The sequence below is a fragment of the Rhipicephalus microplus genome, chromosome 2, assembly GCF_043290135.1.
Source record: "Rhipicephalus microplus isolate Deutch F79 chromosome 2, USDA_Rmic, whole genome shotgun sequence".
NCBI classification, from domain to species: Eukaryota; Metazoa; Arthropoda; class Arachnida; order Ixodida; family Ixodidae; genus Rhipicephalus; species Rhipicephalus microplus.
Window position 1 is genome coordinate 280,049,916 of NC_134701.1, and position 19,625 is coordinate 280,069,540.

General features: G+C 43.5%; 1 protein-coding gene across 1 annotated transcript in view; it reads left to right on the plus strand.

Annotated features, from left to right (window-relative positions):
* Nucleotides 1-19,625, plus strand: part of nej (CREB binding protein nejire) — a 96,756-nt gene that overhangs the window by 62,930 nt on the left and 14,201 nt on the right. The window contains exons 13-23 of the mRNA XM_037430738.2: nucleotides 1,094-1,428; nucleotides 1,885-2,003; nucleotides 2,354-2,524; nucleotides 6,662-6,819; nucleotides 6,913-6,993; nucleotides 7,306-7,362; nucleotides 7,793-7,870; nucleotides 9,414-9,481; nucleotides 10,409-10,556; nucleotides 15,778-16,038; nucleotides 17,456-17,621. Of these exons, the coding sequence (XP_037286635.2) occupies nucleotides 1,094-1,428; nucleotides 1,885-2,003; nucleotides 2,354-2,524; nucleotides 6,662-6,819; nucleotides 6,913-6,993; nucleotides 7,306-7,362; nucleotides 7,793-7,870; nucleotides 9,414-9,481; nucleotides 10,409-10,556; nucleotides 15,778-16,038; nucleotides 17,456-17,621 (1,642 nt within the window). The remainder of the gene's footprint in view (nucleotides 1-1,093; nucleotides 1,429-1,884; nucleotides 2,004-2,353; nucleotides 2,525-6,661; nucleotides 6,820-6,912; nucleotides 6,994-7,305; nucleotides 7,363-7,792; nucleotides 7,871-9,413; nucleotides 9,482-10,408; nucleotides 10,557-15,777; nucleotides 16,039-17,455; nucleotides 17,622-19,625) is intronic.

The window sequence follows — 19,625 nt, forward strand, 5'->3', positions numbered from 1 at the left end:
ATTAGTTCACGCGTCAGCCGCTGGTGCCGGTGCGTGCGCAGAGCTGTGAAACTGATCTGGCTCTAGTAACGTTGCTCCCAACCGCCACCCTTCTTCAGCATACCTCACTTCATGTGGAGAAGCCCAGGATCCTGATTTAAGTAAACCTAAATGGTGTCATGGGAATGTAGTAGAAAGTGGTTTATTTTATCATTCGGTGAGCACTAAAGCTTCATGGTGCAGTGATAAAAGTCTGTAAAATCTGTGACTTATTTGGTTACGTTGAAACATTATTACATTGAATTTTAACCTTTTGCATAGAGTACAGTAGTCTCTTGTTTAGCCATTGCCCCCATCATCAACTCCGTCTCTGTACTTTCTTTACCACACTATTTCTTTACCTAATGCTGAGTAACAGGTCAGAAAATTGATTCGCGTTGACCTCTCAGCTTTTCTCCCATAATAAACATATCTCTCTCTTTCCCCGATAGGAGGAAAGAGGAAACACGTGCTAAATTTAAGAGTTTATTTTTCACTTGCTATAGAGATTTATTTTTTTTAATAATATTTTAATAATATTGTTGAATTGAATGCCAGTATTTTAATAGTTTTTTTCCAGTATTTGTGGGAACTCTCTTTAAATGGAAATCTCTTGAACAAATTGCTGGTTAAATGGAACAACTTCCTATAGCGTGATTTTTATTATATTTGAATTCTGCACCGCTGTTCATCTCCCAGTAAACTTAACTCCTGTTAAATAGAAACATTTTTTCATGGTCTCATCAGGTTAAATTTAAAGAGAGTATTGTATTGTTAAAACAGGTTAAAATTTGATTAAATCATGAATGTTAAAATTTGATTAAATCAACGTCTTCTGTGTCGGTCAGTCACTGCTCAGAGTCACAAATTTGGAATACATTGTTCTTCTAGCTGAAGTGCATGGCAAAAATACCTGCTGCTTCAAGCCAAGATCATTATTACAAAATCTGTGTGTGGCTGGAGCATAGAGAAGTGAGATAAAGCACGTTCACACAAAGGTGCAGTGGAGTGTGAGAGAGACACAAGTAGCCAGTGGGTTTGAGATAGACGTGGACATCATGCTCTTTCCTTGCAGGGGACCCAAGTCAATGAAAGATGGAAGCAAGATGGAGGTGGATTGCAAACCAGACCTGCGCTCCATAGGCAAAGGTGAAAATAGGCTGGAAGGTCCCGGTGAGAATGGGCTGCCATCGTTCGGCCCAGTCAAGGAAGAGCCTCTCTCAGTGAAAGAGGAGCATGTGTCCACCCCAGCCAGCAGCATGGGTGGAGGAGACGCAACCACCCCTGCTGCCAAGCCCGACATCAAGCCTGTAATTGCCAAAACGGAGCCTGTCAGCACAGCAGCAGAGTCTTCCTCATCTTCGTCCATGTCTGCTAGCTCACCGCCAAAGCCTAGATCTAATAAAAAAGGTACACCAATTCATTAACGATGTTGCATGCATGAATGTTGTGACGGGCTTATTTTGCCTTCGAGCACATGCCTGTAGGAATAGTAATAGTCAGGTCATTTGGTATAATTTCATGTATTAAATTGTTATGAATTAAAATTAAATGTAGACACAAGGGAACCTGAAACCTGAAACCTGAAACCTTGGAACCTGAAACAAGATGGAATGATAGCACTATGTTGAATGAGGCTACTACAAAGGAGCCTGAGTTGCTGTGCTGGTGCAGCAGTTTCTGAGCAAACACCATGGGTCTGATAACTTCTGCTCTATCATTTTCAGTTCAGCTGTTTTTTTGGCTGTGGGCGCAGTAATTGTGGCACGTAAACTAAAGCAATTCATCATATGTTCATATTCAATTATTTTCTCTATGAACCGGGACCTGTGCTAATTTGTTTTTTTTTTTTTGTTTGCATTTCAGTATTCAAGCCAGATGAGTTGAGGCAAGCCCTGATGCCAACATTAGAAAAACTGTACAGACAAGACCCGCACTCTCTGCCTTTTCGGCAACCTGTGGACCCTCAACTACTTCAAATTCCTGTGAGTTGACAGTCTTAATGTGTGACGATTGCTTTTCTCTTTTCACTTAGAGGATTTACCACAAGAAGTGTTGCCTCAAGGCACATTAACCACCATCAATTTTCTGGCTATATTGTTTTGAGTGGAACATGATTCCTGTTGTTAAAAGCCAAACAATGCAAAGCTGCTTGTTACTATTTTCATTACCCCATCTTTCAGTAATTTTTTTGCTGGTTGGTATATTGCCACATTTGGCTGAAATTTATGACTGCCAGCTTTACTACATGACGCGTTGATAAGTTTTTTTATTTGTGTAATTCATTTCTGAGACATATTAAACTCTTATGACATTGCTCATTTTCTCTTTCCAGGACTACTTTGACATAGTCAAAAACCCAATGGATCTGTCCACCATCAAACGAAAACTGGATACCGGCCAGTACCAGGACCCCTGGCAATACGTGGACGATGTCTGGCTCATGTTTGACAATGCCTGGCTCTACAACCGCAAGACATCTCGTGTCTATCGCTACTGCACGAAAGTAAGTTGTTTAACCAGTGTCCCGTGAGCAAAGCAATGAAGTACTGATTACCATAATATCTAATGAAGTCCATAATTACAATATGTTAAGTTCAATAATTGAAACTATTATGCTGATTGTGGATTATCTTAAAACGTAGCTGGTGTGAACCGGAGAGAAACTAAGCAAAGGGAGTAAGCATGTGTTCCCATTACAGAACAGCAGATGGCACAACTCTCGTTAAGTATCTGCGATTCTTGCAAGCTCTGTCTCAGTAAAATAGAAGGGCACCTATTGCAGTTGCTTGTCTGACACGCACCCAGTTTTTGCAGGCTCAAAGTAAAAATGCACGTGAATGTATTGTTACCAGATCTGAAACTATTGCATAGCCCTGTGTTGATAAACAATTCACCTTCATAGAGTGCAAAATTAAATTCTTGTACACTGTAATAGCTAACTTGGAGTGGTTAAAACTGCAATTTTTTTTTTAATAAGCAGGTTTTCAACATGAGCAATGTTGCGGAAATAGGGCAAAAAAAAAAAAAACTAGTTCATAAAAAAACTTTGAACTAGAACATACTCTATTGGCACGACATGCCGGGCTCCGGTATCACCTTTCACGCGGATGCCGCCATGTGGCGCCACTGCTACTTTTCATGCCAGCTTCGATTGTGTCGTCGGGCCGTCGCGGACTCCTGCTGAGCAGCGAATGTGGTTACTTCTAACGTGCGTTTGCTCTCTGGTTCATGCGAACATAAAATTACCAGGTTAGTTACTGTGGGAACAACCTGGCAAAAGCGCTGGCACGACATCAGGAACAAGTGGTGGTTTTCTGCGGTGAATGCGCACTTCACTGCCATTTATCACGTGCACTAATCACGCAGTATATATCTTGGTTTGAAATGATGTTCGCACATCGCTGAAGTTTCGATCAGAAATTTGTATGTCCTCTATTGGTTTCTCCAATAATCTCCCAGTTTCTGCGGAGATTATTGTCCTTGGAAGATGAAAACGCCCGAATAGCCGCTTTGGCACCCCGGAACAAAGCAATGAGGATCCGCTCTCCGCTTCGGCATGTCACTAGCTACATGTTTCTTGGAGCGGGATATCTCACAAAGTACAGACTCCACCGCAGTCATTGTGAGAAAATGCAGCAGAGTGCACCAACACACGTGCAGTAGAGTAGCTTGTTAGAACTGGCAATCCAATGATTCGGCCTACAAAATACGCTCATCATCCCACTAGAATGCGGTACGCGTCGCGCAAGAACACTGGTTGAGAAGCGCGTGCACAGACTAGGGGAATAAAAAAGAGCATCTTTTGTACGCCAGGATCTCCCCGTCGCTAGTCTTCTCGTCTATATCTCTCGTGATTAAAAATTTTTTCCAACATAAAGGGACAGCATTATGCTTCCCGTTTCTGGTATTGGCCTGAACGTACTTCGAGAAGCGCGCATGGGTAAATGTTACACGGAATAACACGGTACCAGATGTAACACAATACATGGAACGTAAGGAAAACAGCATATTTACTTTTTCACGTTTTCTTGGGCTGGCACTATCTCTTAGGATAGCCCGTTTTCATGTCGTCCGTGCGCCTTGGTCAGTCGCAAATCGAAATGCGTATGCTCGCGGTCCAGATTCTGGGTTTTCACAGAAATGTGGGCACAATACTTCCTTGGTATCGCAGTTGCTTGCATTCTGGTCACTCCCCGATGAACACAAGCATCACACATTGCCCTGCCGCGGTGGTCTAGGGGCTAAGGCACTCAGCATCTGACCCGCTGTTCGCTGAATCGAATCCCGGCTACGGCGGCTGCATTTTTGATGGAGGCGAAAATGCTGTAGGCTCGTGTGCTCAGGCTTGGGTGCACCTTAAAGAACCCCAGGTAGTCGAAATTTCCGGAGGCCTCCACTATGGCGTCTCTCATAATCATATGGTGGTTTTGGGTTGTTAAACCCCACATATCAATCAATCAAGCATCACACATCACAACTCCGAATAGCCCAGAGAACGTTGCAACATTCCTTTTTTCTCGTGCTGCTAACAACAGCAAACTCAGCATGGGATGTTTGCTAGCTCGCGAAAATACATCGAAGTCTAGCATTGAAGCGCAGTACTTCTGCAGGGAAACGTTGCTGCGAACTTGCCGCGCCCCTTTGTCGGTTGCTTTGTGCGCCACCACAGTGTACAGCGCAACCAGCGTCATCGCCCTGTTGACGCAGTAGAGTTTCCAAGCCTTGACGAAGTTTAAGTGGCGTTAGCTCAACGTGCCAAACTCTCCCATATACTCTTGCAAACTCACTGAGCGACTCCTGGGCTACAAAGGGAACATGCTGCTGGCGCTCGCTTCGCGCTCATGACATGAAAAGGCGCAGTGGCAGCGCAAGAAATCCTAGCGGTTGTCCGTGTCGTTTTGGGCCGCCGAGACAGCAGCTGCTGGCTGCTGGTCGTGCCACTAGAATTCACTATATTCTAGTTCACTGTAGGTGGGACCAACGCCCTCTCAGACTGAATTGGCTGGATGCTTGGCTCGGCTGGAAGTGACCAATGTTGGCAGCCAAAATTTTAATCTATGGTGGCTTTAGCATGCAGAGAGTGGCGGGCTCAAGTCTATTGTGAGCTTGTGCCAACACTGTAAAAGTACGTTTTATGCACCCAATTTGGTAGAAGAATGGCCTTAATTTGTCCACTGTATTCGATTGTTCGTTGTATCGCTGTCTGTTAAAAGCGAACTTCACTCCATTAATTAGATACACAGACTAAACTTGACCTGAATAATGGTTCGATTTATCCGAAAGTTTATTATGCGTGGGTCCGTTATATGATGTTTGTCAACCCTACCAGAAAAGCCCATTTTTAACACATTCTTTGTGAAAGGTTTAGCTCACTGATGTTGCATAGAATGCTGTCATGACTGAAAACTTGATGCATGAAAATTGCGAAATTGTGCATCAGTAGAGGTGCGATCCAACAGTAACATTTAAAAAAAGTTGGTGTTTTTTTTTTCTCGTCATTTTCAGTCTCTGGTTTACTTCCCCCCTTTCACGAGGTATTGGTGCACTTAATTTAGCATTTTATTCAGAAGCTGCTATTTTGCCTGTGACACAGCCCTGTGAGCCTCTTATGCATTCATCCTCATTTTTCGTAGGATGTTACCGTATTTACTCGTGTAATCCTCGCACTCGCACAATTCTCGCACCCCCCACATCGCCCAACAAAAATACAATTGCTTTCTTTCCTCGAGTAATTATTGCACCCCCGAAAACTGCTGCAATAATGTCGTCTGCTCTTTCCAGCCACTGATGATGATAGCGCACGTCATTTGGTGCCATTTGTTAAGCATCAAGCGTTCTATTGCACAGAGATTCAATCCAACTCAAGCCAAGCCGAAGTGGCCAGTGCGCGTTGTGGCGTATTTTGTATGTTGCGTCGGTAACCTTGTCAAGTGATGAGGCGATACTGAAGCTGTACGGCTGCTTTCAAGTTGCAAGTGATAGATAATGCACTAAAGAACGGCAATAGGTCCGCCGGTAGGCCCTTCAGAGTCTACGAGTTTTGTGTTCGCTACTGGGGATGGCTGCTGAAAGCCACCAAGACACGTTAGGCCTGCTGTGTGCCTAAAACTGCGATTGATGGCAAACTTTAATTCTTAAGAAGGAAACTGCGGACAATTCTGTTGAATAGCCATCAGCCCAATACTGACGTCCCACGCTTACCTTTTGAGGGCTCCTGTTCAGCGATGAACGCTACCGCTACGCCCGCAAGCTTTGCATATGGTATTCTAATTATCGACTATTTGTTTCCACTTTTTGTGTCTCAACTAAATCTTGTCTTGTGTTGAACCTCTGCTTTTATTGTTAAGGTACTTCTTAAAGCTTGCTGTTAGTTGCTGGTGTGAGAATCCCGATTTGCGGCCATTTCATTTTCTTTTTCGCTCTGTACGTTTTCGTAGAAAGTTTTCCTCGCATGATTCTCGCACACCCCAACTTTTCATCGGTCTTCCGGCAAAAAAAGTGAGAGGATTATGCGAGTAAATACGGTATGAGCATCAGGACTGGTATGTCACTACTTGATGGAGCAGTTTCTGTGTGACTTGCTTTTGTCCGAATCTTACTTCATGGTCACATAACTAATGAAGGTTAAAATTTTTTTCAGCTTTCAGAGGAGTTTGAGCAGGAAATTGATCCCGTAATGCAGTCCTTGGGGTACTGCTGTGGTCGCAAGTACGTTTACCAGCCTCAGGTACTTTGTTGCTTTGGCAAGCAGCTCTGTACCATCCCTCGAGATGCGAAGTATTGGAGCTACCAGAACCGGTAGGTTCCTATGCTGATACTTAGCCTAGTAGCTTCTGAAAGCATCTTTGAGACAGTGTTAATAAGCTTAGTTTTAATTGAAACCATTTGCAGGTACACCTACTGCCAAAAGTGCTTTGCAGAAATTCCCGGTGATTCTGTTACCCTTGGAGATGATCCTACGCAGCCTCAGACGTAAGCGATTTCATTGACTGCCCTTTTTTTTTTCTTTCTTTCAGTGATTTAGACATTTATGATTGTGAACAACATAATTAACAATTCTGATAGCATAGATGCACTCGCCAAAGTTGAAAATAGTTTTGTGTGTATTGCTGTCAATAATAATTCATCAGGTCTGTTGGTCTAATGACAGACTTTCAAACCTTTTTTTTTCCTACACTCTATTTCCTGTTGTGCGACTGTCCATCTGTGGGATGCTGCTTTGTTAGTGTATAAAAGTTTTATGCTGAGGCCTTAACGAGGCCTTATTTTTTCTTCTTTGTGCAGAACCATTCGTAAGGACCAGTTTGTTGAAATGAAGAATGACCACTTGGAGCTTGAGCCGTGAGTAGATCTATGCTTCTTGAAAGGCTGTCAAGGATGTTGCTAGCAAAATGTATACATTTTGGTGTGCCAATTCAGTCTTGGTTTGTTCAAGTTTGACAGAAGAGTCTGACAGTTAACGAGAAATATACATTTTTTTTAAACGTACTTCTGCAGATATCGACATGCAATGAGATAGGGAAAACCCACATGGAAAAGTACAAAATTTCAATAGGGGTATGAGCAATCCTGTGAGATTACTTCTCGTATAAACCACGCCAAATGGCAGTTGACGTACAAGCAGAAATGAACAGGGGTTCGTGTGCTAGCCCTGTTTCTTTCCTTCAACTGCATCCTTGCTGTTTTGCAAGTACTATGCATTGGGAAGAAACACAAATTCTTGCCTTTTGTAAATGTCAATTATAAGATCGATTTTTTCCTACGTGTATAGGTTTGTGGAATGCCTCGACTGTGGCCGCAAGTTGCACCAGGTGTGCGTGCTGCACTTCGACTCCATCTGGCCTGAAGGGTAAGTTGCATTCTGCGGAGCATTGGTCTTTTTCTTGGGGCAGCTGTTTGTCAAGAGTTTTATAACTGAGGTATCAACCAGATTGGCATGGAATGAACGCACAAGACTGCGCTTTCTAAGGAAGTTTGCTGTGCATCTACTTATTACTTGCACATTTAATTGAAGTGTTTTTGCATGGCTCCTTTGGTAAAAAAAACTGCCATATTTACCATTTCCACCGCGCCTTTGATTCCAACGCACACCTGACTTACAAGACCGAAAAACAAAGGTACAGCTATGGGGAAGTTTAAATGTCTGCAACTAAATCTAATGCGCATGCTACTTCAAGGTTTATTTTTCCCCAAAAAGTTGGAATTCGGTAAATACGGTATTAGAGGTCGAAGTGGTTAGATTGACATTTGGCTGTAATGTGATGAAAGTGATGAAGGGAACGTGAAAAGAAATTAGACTTATGGAGTGCTGACACAAAAATTTTTCATCCTGTTTTTTCTGTTGCAATAACCAGCTAACAACCCACTTATCGCGGCTGGAAAGCTTGTTTGCTTGAGCACATGACATCTAATTATTTAGAGAATGCTGTGCTGACAACTTCTTTGAACAAAGGCTTGCTGCGTGCTGCTACAATACCTTTTGAGGTGTTGTAAATATGCATGACCTCAAAAAAATGTACTGTATCCTCAGCCTTTGTATTCCAGTGTAATTGTGTCTTCCACTTTCCATTTAAAAAGTCTGCTACAAGAGAGCCCTTCCATGGAAGTCAGCACAAACTGGTGGCGGGTAGCTGTTCATACGAAAACCAAAGGCATGTTTCACAAGCGGTGGCGGCATCCTAATTATGTTCAAGGCTGTCTTAGCTTTTGATGTTTAGTTGACTATGCATGTGTGTCCACATAAATCTGTCCCACAAATTACCTCGCCTTTAAAATTTTGGGTCAATACTTAATTATAAAATATCGGTTATTTGATCAAAAGGAGAATTTGCCGTTTTAGGCTGAAACTGCTCATGAATTATTGAAATTTTTGCCTCGGGATGGCTGCTGGTCTTGACATCCCGTAATGTGTACCAGACATGCAGTGCTGTGTTACCGGCAGTGTTGTGCTGCTGTGTGTTTCTTTGCCTCTGTTTATTCTATCGCATCATTTTGAATTCAGGCCTTATTGTGAAGCTGAGACTTATTAATATAATGTAACATAATATAACACCCCTTTGGGGTTTTTAAAGGGTGCCTCTGCAAAAATGGCAAGGCTGTTATTTTTCTCCTATATAGTAGATAGGGAAGTTTTTTTTTATGTAAGAGGGGGCAGCATACTTTTATTATTAAAAAAAGGTTGTATATCAGCTTATAGAGTAATGTTGTATTTTTAACTGTGAGTAAAAGAAATGTGATTCTGCTACACACTATCAGCTGGACTGTTTAAAAAGAAGGTGCTGCTAGTGGTTGAAGCCTGTGTGCTCCTTGTTTCCCCAAATTTATTCCTCCTGTACGTGCTGACAGACCATTGGACTTGATTTTTCTAAGAATATTGCACGTTTTCATTATAGGTTTACCTGTGATAATTGCCTGAAGCAAAAGGGAAAGAAAAGGAAAGAAAACAAGTTTACTGCAAAGCGTGAGTGCTTCATTCACCGTTATTCTCTGCAACAGTAGCAGCAACAAAAGGTATCAAATAAAGCTGACTTATTGACGACAGTGATTACGTGATAAGCACAGAAAATGAATGCTCGTGCTAGCAGCTTTTATGTACTTCGTTATTTAAAAAAAAAAACAGACTTAAAACTGGGACTACCAGAACATTTGTGTTGCTTTGCTTGCTTTTTCTTTTTTATGGGCATCATTCTGGAAAAGAAGCTTTTTCTTTTCTTAGTCAGAGAAGTACTTGAGAGTTTCAAAAAGACTACAGTAAAATTTACTGCAGTAAAATATCGTTAATTTTACATTGCCTAAATTGGATATTTGGACGTGTTCTCTGGTTCTGGCTAGCTTATATATTGTAATGGCATGACACACATGTTGATATTTGGCATGACACACATGTAAATTTGGTGTATTTGGTGATAAACGGCGTTAGCGGTCAACCGTGATGATGACGTCAGTACAAACTGTATGGCAACGACATATCTTGTTAATTTTGGGTAAGCAGGTTTCATGTCAGGACAGGTCTTGAGTCACATTGTGAATGAAGTCGCGAGTGGGGGAAATTGTGGCTTTTAAACGGCTCTTATGCTTAGTAAGTATAGAATTTGCGTATTCATCAGGAGAATGAAAGTGCACTGACATAACAGACATTTGGGTATTGTTTATTTTTTTTAACCACTGATAATTTTGACATATATTTTTTTGTTCCCACGACAGCCGAATCGACAAACTTTTATTGTATCGACAACTGTCAGCATTTTCTTTTAATATACTGTTTAATTGTTAGCTTCTTGTTGTGTCTGAACTTGGTTTTCAAGGCAAACAGGGATTTTTAACAATTGTATGTATGTAGTACATGTGTGTATATGTGTAACAAAGTTTTGGATGATGGCTTTTTCAGGTTTGCCAACATGCAAGCTGGCCAACTTCATAGAAAATAGAGTCAATATCTACTTGAAGAAGAAGGAATCTGGAGCGGGTGAAGTCACAATTAGGGTTGTATCTTGTACAGAGAAGCTAGTGGAAGTGAAACCAGGCATGAAGATGAGGTAAGCTCTTGTTCTGACTACTGTGCACAGACATTTTCATTTTTTTTTTTTAAATCAACCCTTTCCCTGCTGTTAAAAAACTGGGTTATTCCACGTGAAAATGAGCGTTTGTACAGTGTAGCCAGTGCTTCCCCAGTCATTTCTGCATATTGTTCTTCGACCGATCACATGGTGAAAAATGCTTGAAAAGCCTAAATAAAAAAACAAAATGGCTTTGGGCAGGTGTTTAAACAAACTGTCCTCCCTCTGTGTGCACCCATTGATGGCAGGAATTCTAAAAAGTCACAGCTTTGCCGCAAAGGCGGAACAATAAACACGATAGCGACAAATTGGAAGGTCACACGTCGAATGGCAAGTAAATCAAAACTTGCCCCGCGTTTCTTACGCCCAAATGATGCATGAAACGTACTCACAGGTACAGAAGAACATGGATAAATGTTTCAGTTGTTACTTCACTTGTAGTGACACATATCCCAAAAAAGTACGGTTGCTATCGTGGGTCCGGTCTCAGCGAGCCGCAGGGCACGCGTTAACCGCCGCAGTGGCGAGAACACGATGCTGCTCAGGGTCGCGACACTTTATTGTCTGTGGCAACACCAAACGCAGTACAGCCCATTGCAAAAGCAGCGAGAAAGGAAATGGGCTTATCCACACCACGGGTAAAAAAGTACTACACAGGGTGCCACGAGCACCTCTCTGTGGTAAAGGTGATTTACGGAGACACCGGGACCAAGGCCCGGTTGCTCGAGCGAGGGCAAAGGCGCGCGCTCCCGTTGGCTTCGGAGGGAGACGGGTTGGTGTAGCTTGGTCAGGCACTAGGACACCGTACCACCCTTCGGCCGAGCGTACACACAGGGGCAACAAAAGGTGAGCGTTCGCCTCGAGCGCGAGGTGCCGTCAGCAAAGTTCGACGGACCGAAAAGATTGCGTGGCTCACCGTCAGCTGTCCCGGAGAGTATCTGCCCGCTCCCGACGCAGCGCGCGAAAACCTCTCTGGAGACTCCGCGCATGGCGCCACAGTCAACATCCGCTACCGTGTGAGGGGGTTAAACGCCACTCCGCTCTCCCAGCACGGCAGATAGCGGAGGAGGGGAGACATGTTGGGACATGAGATCGGCAGAAAAGGCGGCGGGCTAGCCTCAATTCCCACATCCCCCTTCTCCTAAATTTGCCCTTTACTGGTCTGCAAAAGGCAGCCGGACGTCACTCATGCAGTTAAAATGACACTGCTTTGAGCGACAGCTAACCTCAGTCCTAACCTAAGAATAACGAGTGTTGATTTAGTTTCGTGTTATAATAACGCCTCAGTACTACGAACTCATGTTCTGAAGCACACGACAATACCAACTGACGCCTTGCTTCTCGGAAGACGCTAGACAGTGTGGAGGGGGGAAAAAAAACGAAATGGCGACTTTTTTTTCTTCTTTTTGCTCAAGCGCCGACGCTGTAGGGTTACAAGCGCAGAGGCGAGGGCCGAGGGCAACACTGGAGGGCACGGCCAGCGAGGCAGAGTGGGAGTTGCAGAGCAGGAAACATGGGCGCTGAAAACATGAGACAGCGAGGGAGCAGAAAACAAAATGCAAGGAATTTTCTTTTTTAGCACTTTTTGTTGTTGCCGTGGCCGGCACAGTGACCGACAGCGATATCCTCGTTGAAGTCTTGGATGGTGAAGGGGAATCTGCTGACTAGACGCTGACGAGCGTCCACGCCACACAATGATGGAGGCTGCGCATGCGTGTGCCGTTTTGGAGGACATATGCATGCTTTTCTCGGACAGTGTACACAAACTAAGCCACGTGCAGAAACTTCACAAAATTGGGATTTCGTCGCAAATTGCATCCGTGAAGCAAACCGCGATCAAAGACTTTTTAAGGAAATAAAAGTCTAATAATGTAGGAGACATTTTTCAAGTGTTTTTGTTCGTACTCGCAATAATTTGTACCCTCGGTTAATTCGGACATTCTCTCCGGTCTCGTGAAGTCCGAATGAAAGAGGTTTTACTGTGCCGCTCGTCGTCACTAACCTTGCAATTGTGAATGACAACCACGGCGTCATGAAAGTGCACACGGGAGCAGCACACATTTAGTCCCAGCGCAACGGCATTCTGCTGCAACGGCTGTCAACACAAATGCAGTTGTGTTGAATGCGATCATGGGCGACCACCAAGTACGCGCGCAGTCAATGCGCTCTGACTCGATCCAATATTTCTTGCCATAACGATGGGAACAAAGATATCAATGATGTAATTCTTAAGTAGAGCGCACTCCAGCGCAGCGTGTACAGATTGAAAGCAGAACTACTGTTTGCCGCAACCGCTCCGCAGGAAACTGCGGTCGCTATCATCGTTGTCATTAATAGCGAATACGAACTGAAGGTAGGCAGGTAACACAGCCAAAAATTAACGGTCATAAAGCCATAAAACGGCATGAAGCATTGCGGCTTTCCTGTCATTCACTTATATGGCCATGGTAGTGCGGAGCTTCGGAACTTTTAATTTCAGTTTTAAGTTGGCTCCTAGTGAAGTTTTGGCACGCTCGTTTGTGGCACTCGTCATGCTCCAAGGGTTGTCAGAATGTCGTGTTTGCTTCTGTATAACCCGTGCCTGCACATAACCGGAACCCCTGACCCTAAAGTGCTGGAAGAAGAAAAAAGCTACCCGCATGTTTACGCAAGGCCACCTTTTTGCATTGCCGTGAAGCCAACTTGTGCACCGAATTTTCGTATATCTCGCGCACCCGACTTCAGCTCCAAATCTCCTGTATATTTTTATCATAGTATACGTGTGAAAAGACGGGCACTCGGTATGTGGCTAGGTGCGTCTGAGTTAGCGAGAGTTCAATGCATGTGCTTGCTTGAACCTAAGGATGATTCATAATCATCAGATCTTACCAAATATTGAGGTCTATAGATGTAAATTCACAACAAATTTTTGCATGCGTCCCGTCAGTTTTATTGTAGTGGAATTGGACTCTATATATAGTGGTGAAATAGCTTCGCTAATTACGGCAAGTCAATTCCCAATTTTGCCCTAAGCTACGCCAGAAGCATGAAAATTGCCAAAATTGCACTGCGCTGTGTCAAAACGCCTGACCAGCCTCAAAATGTTCTCAGTTGCGCTGATTTCACTGAGAAATAGATGCTACGTTGCCCACCTGTAATTTAAATTATCAATGAATCTGGGCGCGCACACCTTAAGCCTAAACAACGGTGCACAATATATACTCATAAGGCTAGGACACTCGCGAAATGCGATTGACGGGATAAAGTAACAATGCCACGCACCCATTGGTCCGCTGACCGCAGTCCATGTCTATCAGCGGGGCAACACAATTTCAAGACAATAAGGCATTGCCGTAGGCAGCAACATGTCGCAGGAAATGTGTGTTTCCTAATTGGTAAACATGGCTGTGGCATGATGGAAACTAAAGCTGGAAGCGTATGCTGCTGCTACTGCATGCAAAGAAACTCTACATGCGGTAAACAAAGGTGTTGCGGGCCACCACATAGTTGCCATAGCAACGGAACATGCAATAGATATTCGGTGCCGTATCCGGGCCGACGGGTTCATGACGTCATTGCTTCATCTAGTCAAATGCGCCTTGCAAGCGAGCTGAGATGCTGTGCCCTAACCCCCTAGCGAAATAAAAGGGGCGATGGAAAGTGTGGCGGTTCGAAAATTTCTTGGCCCTGTTCTAAACCGTGCAGAATTCCACTTAAGCCACCTTCGTTGCAGTACATCGGTGGCCTGTGAAAACGGTTTTAAGATTTGGGACGGGCTGTTAACACTAATCGTGGGACACAGCACAGTTTGCTCAATTTCTCATGCGTGTATATACACAATTTTGAGTACTGATATAATCGCTAACATATAAAAAGGTTACAGGCCATCATTTGGAGCACTGTATGATATTTTTGCAGCCCTAAAAAGTAAAACAAAATGTTTTTTCTGCCACTTCTACTCCTAACTTTTACGAATCTCCCATACCTCAAGGTCTCCAGCTTGGCAGATCGACATTTCGATCCTTAAAGCCTGTCAAAAGATTTTGACAAATGCTAATGTGAGCTTTAACATTATTTGCTGAGTTGAATGGTGGAATGGTTTGTACATGTATTTTTTTGTATATACATCTTTTTCATACTGCTCCAAATATGGATGTTAGTTCTACAAAAGTAACTGTTTTGCTACTCCAAAAATTTCTCCAAATTCTACTTTGGCTGTTGCACCCCTGTATGTGTGTGTGTGTGTGTGCGCGTGTGTGCACGTGCGCGGCCTAGTTGCGAGTCTTTTAACGACACCATCGACCATCTGTTGCAGAGAAGCTGATGCTCTGGACACTGCTACTGTAGCGAAATTGGATTGACATTTGTCATCAACAGTCGAGTTAGTCACTGGTCTTTGGCACTCCAGACACGTCTATATATATATATATATATATATATATATATATATATATATATATATATATATATTCTATTTCCTGAATCAAATTGCATTTATGGATATTTTTTGCAGTTTTAAGATACACAGTTGATTTGACAAACAACACCGCCAAAACAAAAAAAAAACACCGCCCCGCCGCGGTGGTCTAGTGGCTAAGGTACCTGGGCTGCTAACCCGCAGGTCGCGGGATCGAATCCCGGCTGCGGCGGCTGCATTTCCGATGGAGGCGGAAATGTTGTAGGCCCGTGTGCTGAGATTTGGGTGCACGTTAAAGAACCCCAGGTGGTCGAAATTGCCGGAGCCCTTTACTACGGCGCCTCTCATAATCATTTAGTGGTTTTGGGACGTTAAACCCCACAAATCAATCAAATCAATCAAACAAAAAACACCAATACGTATAGATCATTTTCGACCATAATCTATTTGGAGTAGCTGCAGCCTTCATAGGGTGTAGATGTGTATGTGAGGAGTGCTTTCCAGTTCTTTGAAGTCGACATAGTTGCAGGTACCCATTGTACGACGTCCTAAAGTATTGTTTTGTTATTCAGCTTTATGATGAGATTGCTGGTTTTACGTGTATTTTTATAGGGACACTAAATGTGAATTAATTTTTCCTGCAAAACTTCATATGTATGTTTTCCACAATGCTTTTCAGAAACCAGCATGAAGTCCTGTCTTTTCACTTATCCTAAATAAAAGTAATAAAGTCTTGTGCTTCAGCTGGCGGGAGCATTCTAGTTCCAGAGGTTCTCAGTAGCATTATTTTGCTTTCCATTGCAGATATGTGGATACGGGGCACTGGCCTGAGCAGTTTCCCTATCGTGCAAAGGCACTGTTTGCTTTTGAGGAGATTGACGGTGTGGACACGTGCTTTTTTGGGATGCACGTGCAAGAGTATGGCTCAGAGTGTCATCCGCCCAACACCCGTCGTGTGTATATAGCTTACCTGGACAGTGTGCATTTCTTTAGGCCCAAGCGGTTTCGTACTGCCGTCTACCATGAGATCCTGCTGGGTTATCTCGACTACGTCAAGCAACTCGGGTAGGTTGTACTTAGTTTTTTTTTCTTTCTGCTAGCAGTGGTACCTGGTCTCAGTAACTGCATTTTACAATCGACGTGTGAATATTCTTTTATTGGCCGGTTTGAGTGATGAATGTGTAATGCTAATGATGAAAAAGGCTTGAGTGTTGATGAAAGATCAAGTTAACATTGATTCGCGATAGTAGCGGTACAGAAGATTCATTAACAGCTTTTTTTGCTTTTGTGTAGCTCATACTTGACAATACTGAGCGCAAAAGATTTTCCAAATGAGAGACTGAAACAAGCACGGTCTAAAGTAACTGTATATGCTACCTTTATTTAGTCGGCCTAGTTGAGAGTTTTTTAACATCACCAGCGACCATGTGTTGCAGAGAAGCTGATGCTCTGGGCAGTTTTTATCTTGACACTGCTACTGTAGCAAAAATGGATTGACATTTGTCATCAACAGTCGAGTTTGTCACTGGTCTGTGGCACTCCAGACATGTCCATCGGCAACATGACAATGTGGCATGTCGCCTGCAAAAACCTATTGTGGCTTCAATGCATAGCTTTATTTGCTAGCCATCTTGACATGGAACTGTGCTACTTAAAGGAAGATATGTAGACAGTAACTCTAACCAGTCTTGTGCCTTGCTTGTCTATGTTTATTACGGAACAAGTGCTCGTGTTGCTTCCGGACTTTTATCGCTGAGTTGCTGTAGTTACAAGTGCAAACAAAAGTCTTGGAAGAATCTATTAATTGATAATAATTTGCAGTTGGCTCTACAAAACCACTACAAAAACCATTCTTATTGAAGTGCATCGTCATGTTTACAAACAAGTTAACGAAGTCTGTTTGATATGCAAAGATAACATATTCAAATGTTTTACAATACGTACATATTAGTGAGAAGTATCGTTCGTGAGCAGGGGAAGAAGTGTCAGCTGATTTGTGCACAGGTACAACTTCTGGAATTTTCCGTTCAGTTGGTAGGTACTAAGCGAAGTGATCTTAAAACTATAAGCTGAAGGAATTTCATTATGAGTTGTGTGTACCACATTGAAGAGGCATTTGGAATGCCATAGATAGCAGTACATTTCTTTTCGTCAGCGTTTAGTAAGGGCGATAACACGCCTGCCGGCAAATTTGGCAGTGAATTGCAAATAAACTGCATTCATGGATGGTATAGCACTGTACTGCATCATGGGATTATCAAAGGAATTTAACAAGTGTTAATGTAAGCAGTAGTTCTGTATATTGCAAGTTTGGTGTGTCTGGGATCGACTGTGTTCAAACTTTTTGCTTCAAAATAACAATGACACTGTGTGTTATATACTCGATATTAATTGTACAGGAAGCACTCGTTTGTGAAAGAGCTTGTTTACCTCATCATTTCCCGGTACGCAACTGACTGCAGTTACTTTCTTTTGTTTTTAGTTTTGCAATGGCGCATATTTGGGCATGTCCACCTAGTGAAGGGGACGACTACATTTTCCACTGCCACCCTCCTGAGCAGAAAATACCAAAGCCTAAGCGGCTCCAGGACTGGTACAAGATGATGCTTGACAAGGGCATCATGGAGAGAATAGTGCTGGAGTACAAGGCAAGTCTCCTTGCTTGACATGCGTGCTAGATGCTGTTTGTGTGGAAGTCAGCTCGAAGAAGTTGTCGCACACGGGGAAGGCTATGCAGATAGGTGGAGGTATATTAATTTAGATTGTTGCTCTAATGCTGTTGCTCTAACCTAAAAAATTAAAATTCACCCAGAATAATATCAAGTAAGGCATCACTAGTAATTGTTTCCACTGAGCTGGTGCTTAATTGATTTTAATTTTAGTGAAAGGGGCTGGACAAACTTGTTCTTTAGATTTCAAGAAAGACTAGCCACCTCTCTGTGATGTTACTGAAGAAATAAAGTTTATCTTTCTTTAAACCTTTATATTATGCTCCATCTGTAGCAGCAGCTACTCAGGTATGGTGTAGTATGCCTTACAAGAGGCATGGTCTCATATTCTGGTTACGTTTAACATCCCCAAAATGTCTTATGATTGCGAATGGGCTGCATGCACTCTTACAAAGCTTTCCTGCATATGTGGTCATGTGCGTAAAATGCACAATATAACTAAGTTAAGTTGTATGGTAGACTTTCAGTAAATAAATCTGTGAAACAAAATCGCTACCTAAATAGACCTGCTGCTTCTGGTACGATTGGTTTTTTGTACAGTCGACGACCGATAATTCGGACTCCAGGGGAATGCAAATAAGTCCGAATTATCGAAAGTCCGAAAAAACGAATGCGTCAGAAAAAAAATACCTTTATTGACACTTCAGTCTACCGGTGGCCGAAAAAAGTCGTTAATTCGTTGCTGCATGCACTTCCGCTTACGTGCACACAAGTCCGCCTGTATCTTCGCCAGTGTGATACGATCGCTGTACGACGACGAAAGAACAGCGAGGGCTCGAGACAGGTCCGCATGCGACGGCTCCGGAGCACACGGCGCGTCATCATCGTCGGAGTCAGAACTGCTGTTTGACGGTTGCAGAACCTGCTCAATTATGTTGTCGTCATTCAATTCGGCACACGACGACACTGCACTGTCGACGTTTGCATAGTCTTCAAACGTAACAGTGTCGGGAATCGGCACACCGCAGCCTCGCAGGTCGTCGATAACGTCCGCACCTGATCTTGATGCGCTGGGCGGCAGGTCGGCTCTTCAGTTGCATTGTCGGGTTCTTCGGCTGCAGTGTAGGCGGTGTCGGGCTCACTACGCAACGTAAATCCTGCGTGCCGGAAACAGTTGCTGATCGTGCCTGCCAACACTGCCTTCCAGGCATCAGCAAGCATGCTCACGGCTGACATCAAATAAACGTTGTATTTTATCTTGCTCTCTAAGCAGAGCAACATGCACTGCAGCATGCGTGAACGATACAGCACCTTCAAATTCTTGATGATACCTTGGTCCACAAGTTGCAGAATACTGGTCGTATTTGGCGGCAGGTATTCTAGCTCAATGGCTTTCAGACAGCTGATCGGCGCATGGGCAGTACAGTTATCTACGAACAAAAGGACGTTGCGCTTTTGCAATTCAAACTTTCGGTTCAATTTTCCGACATACTCTGCGAACAGCTTCTGCGGGACCTGCGCCTTCGTATTGGCTTCGTACCAGACAGGCAGATTTTTTTCCCCCTTAAAACATCGAGGGTTTTTCGATTTCCCGATTACCAGCAGCAAGAGCTTTTCCGTGCCAGAAGCGTTGCAGCCGACAATGACAGTGACTCGTTCCTTGTTTAGTTTACCTCCGTGGCAAGGTTCTCCAGAACGGGCGAGTGTCTTCTCCGGTAGTAGCTTATAGAAAAGCCCGGTTATCGAGGTTGAAGGTGTTGTCAGCCGAGTAGCGCCAAAGCAGCTCCACCAGCTTTCCACCGCGGTAGTTCGCTACCAGCTATCCACGGCACCGCTCTCACCGTACATTTTTTTGAAAGCGAGGTCGTACCGCTTTTTAAAGTTTCGGAGCCAGCCATCGCTGAACTTAAATCCATCAATGCCAAGGCGAAGTGCCAATGTCGCGGCCTTTTGCTTCAAGAGGTGGCCGGAAACGGGAACCCG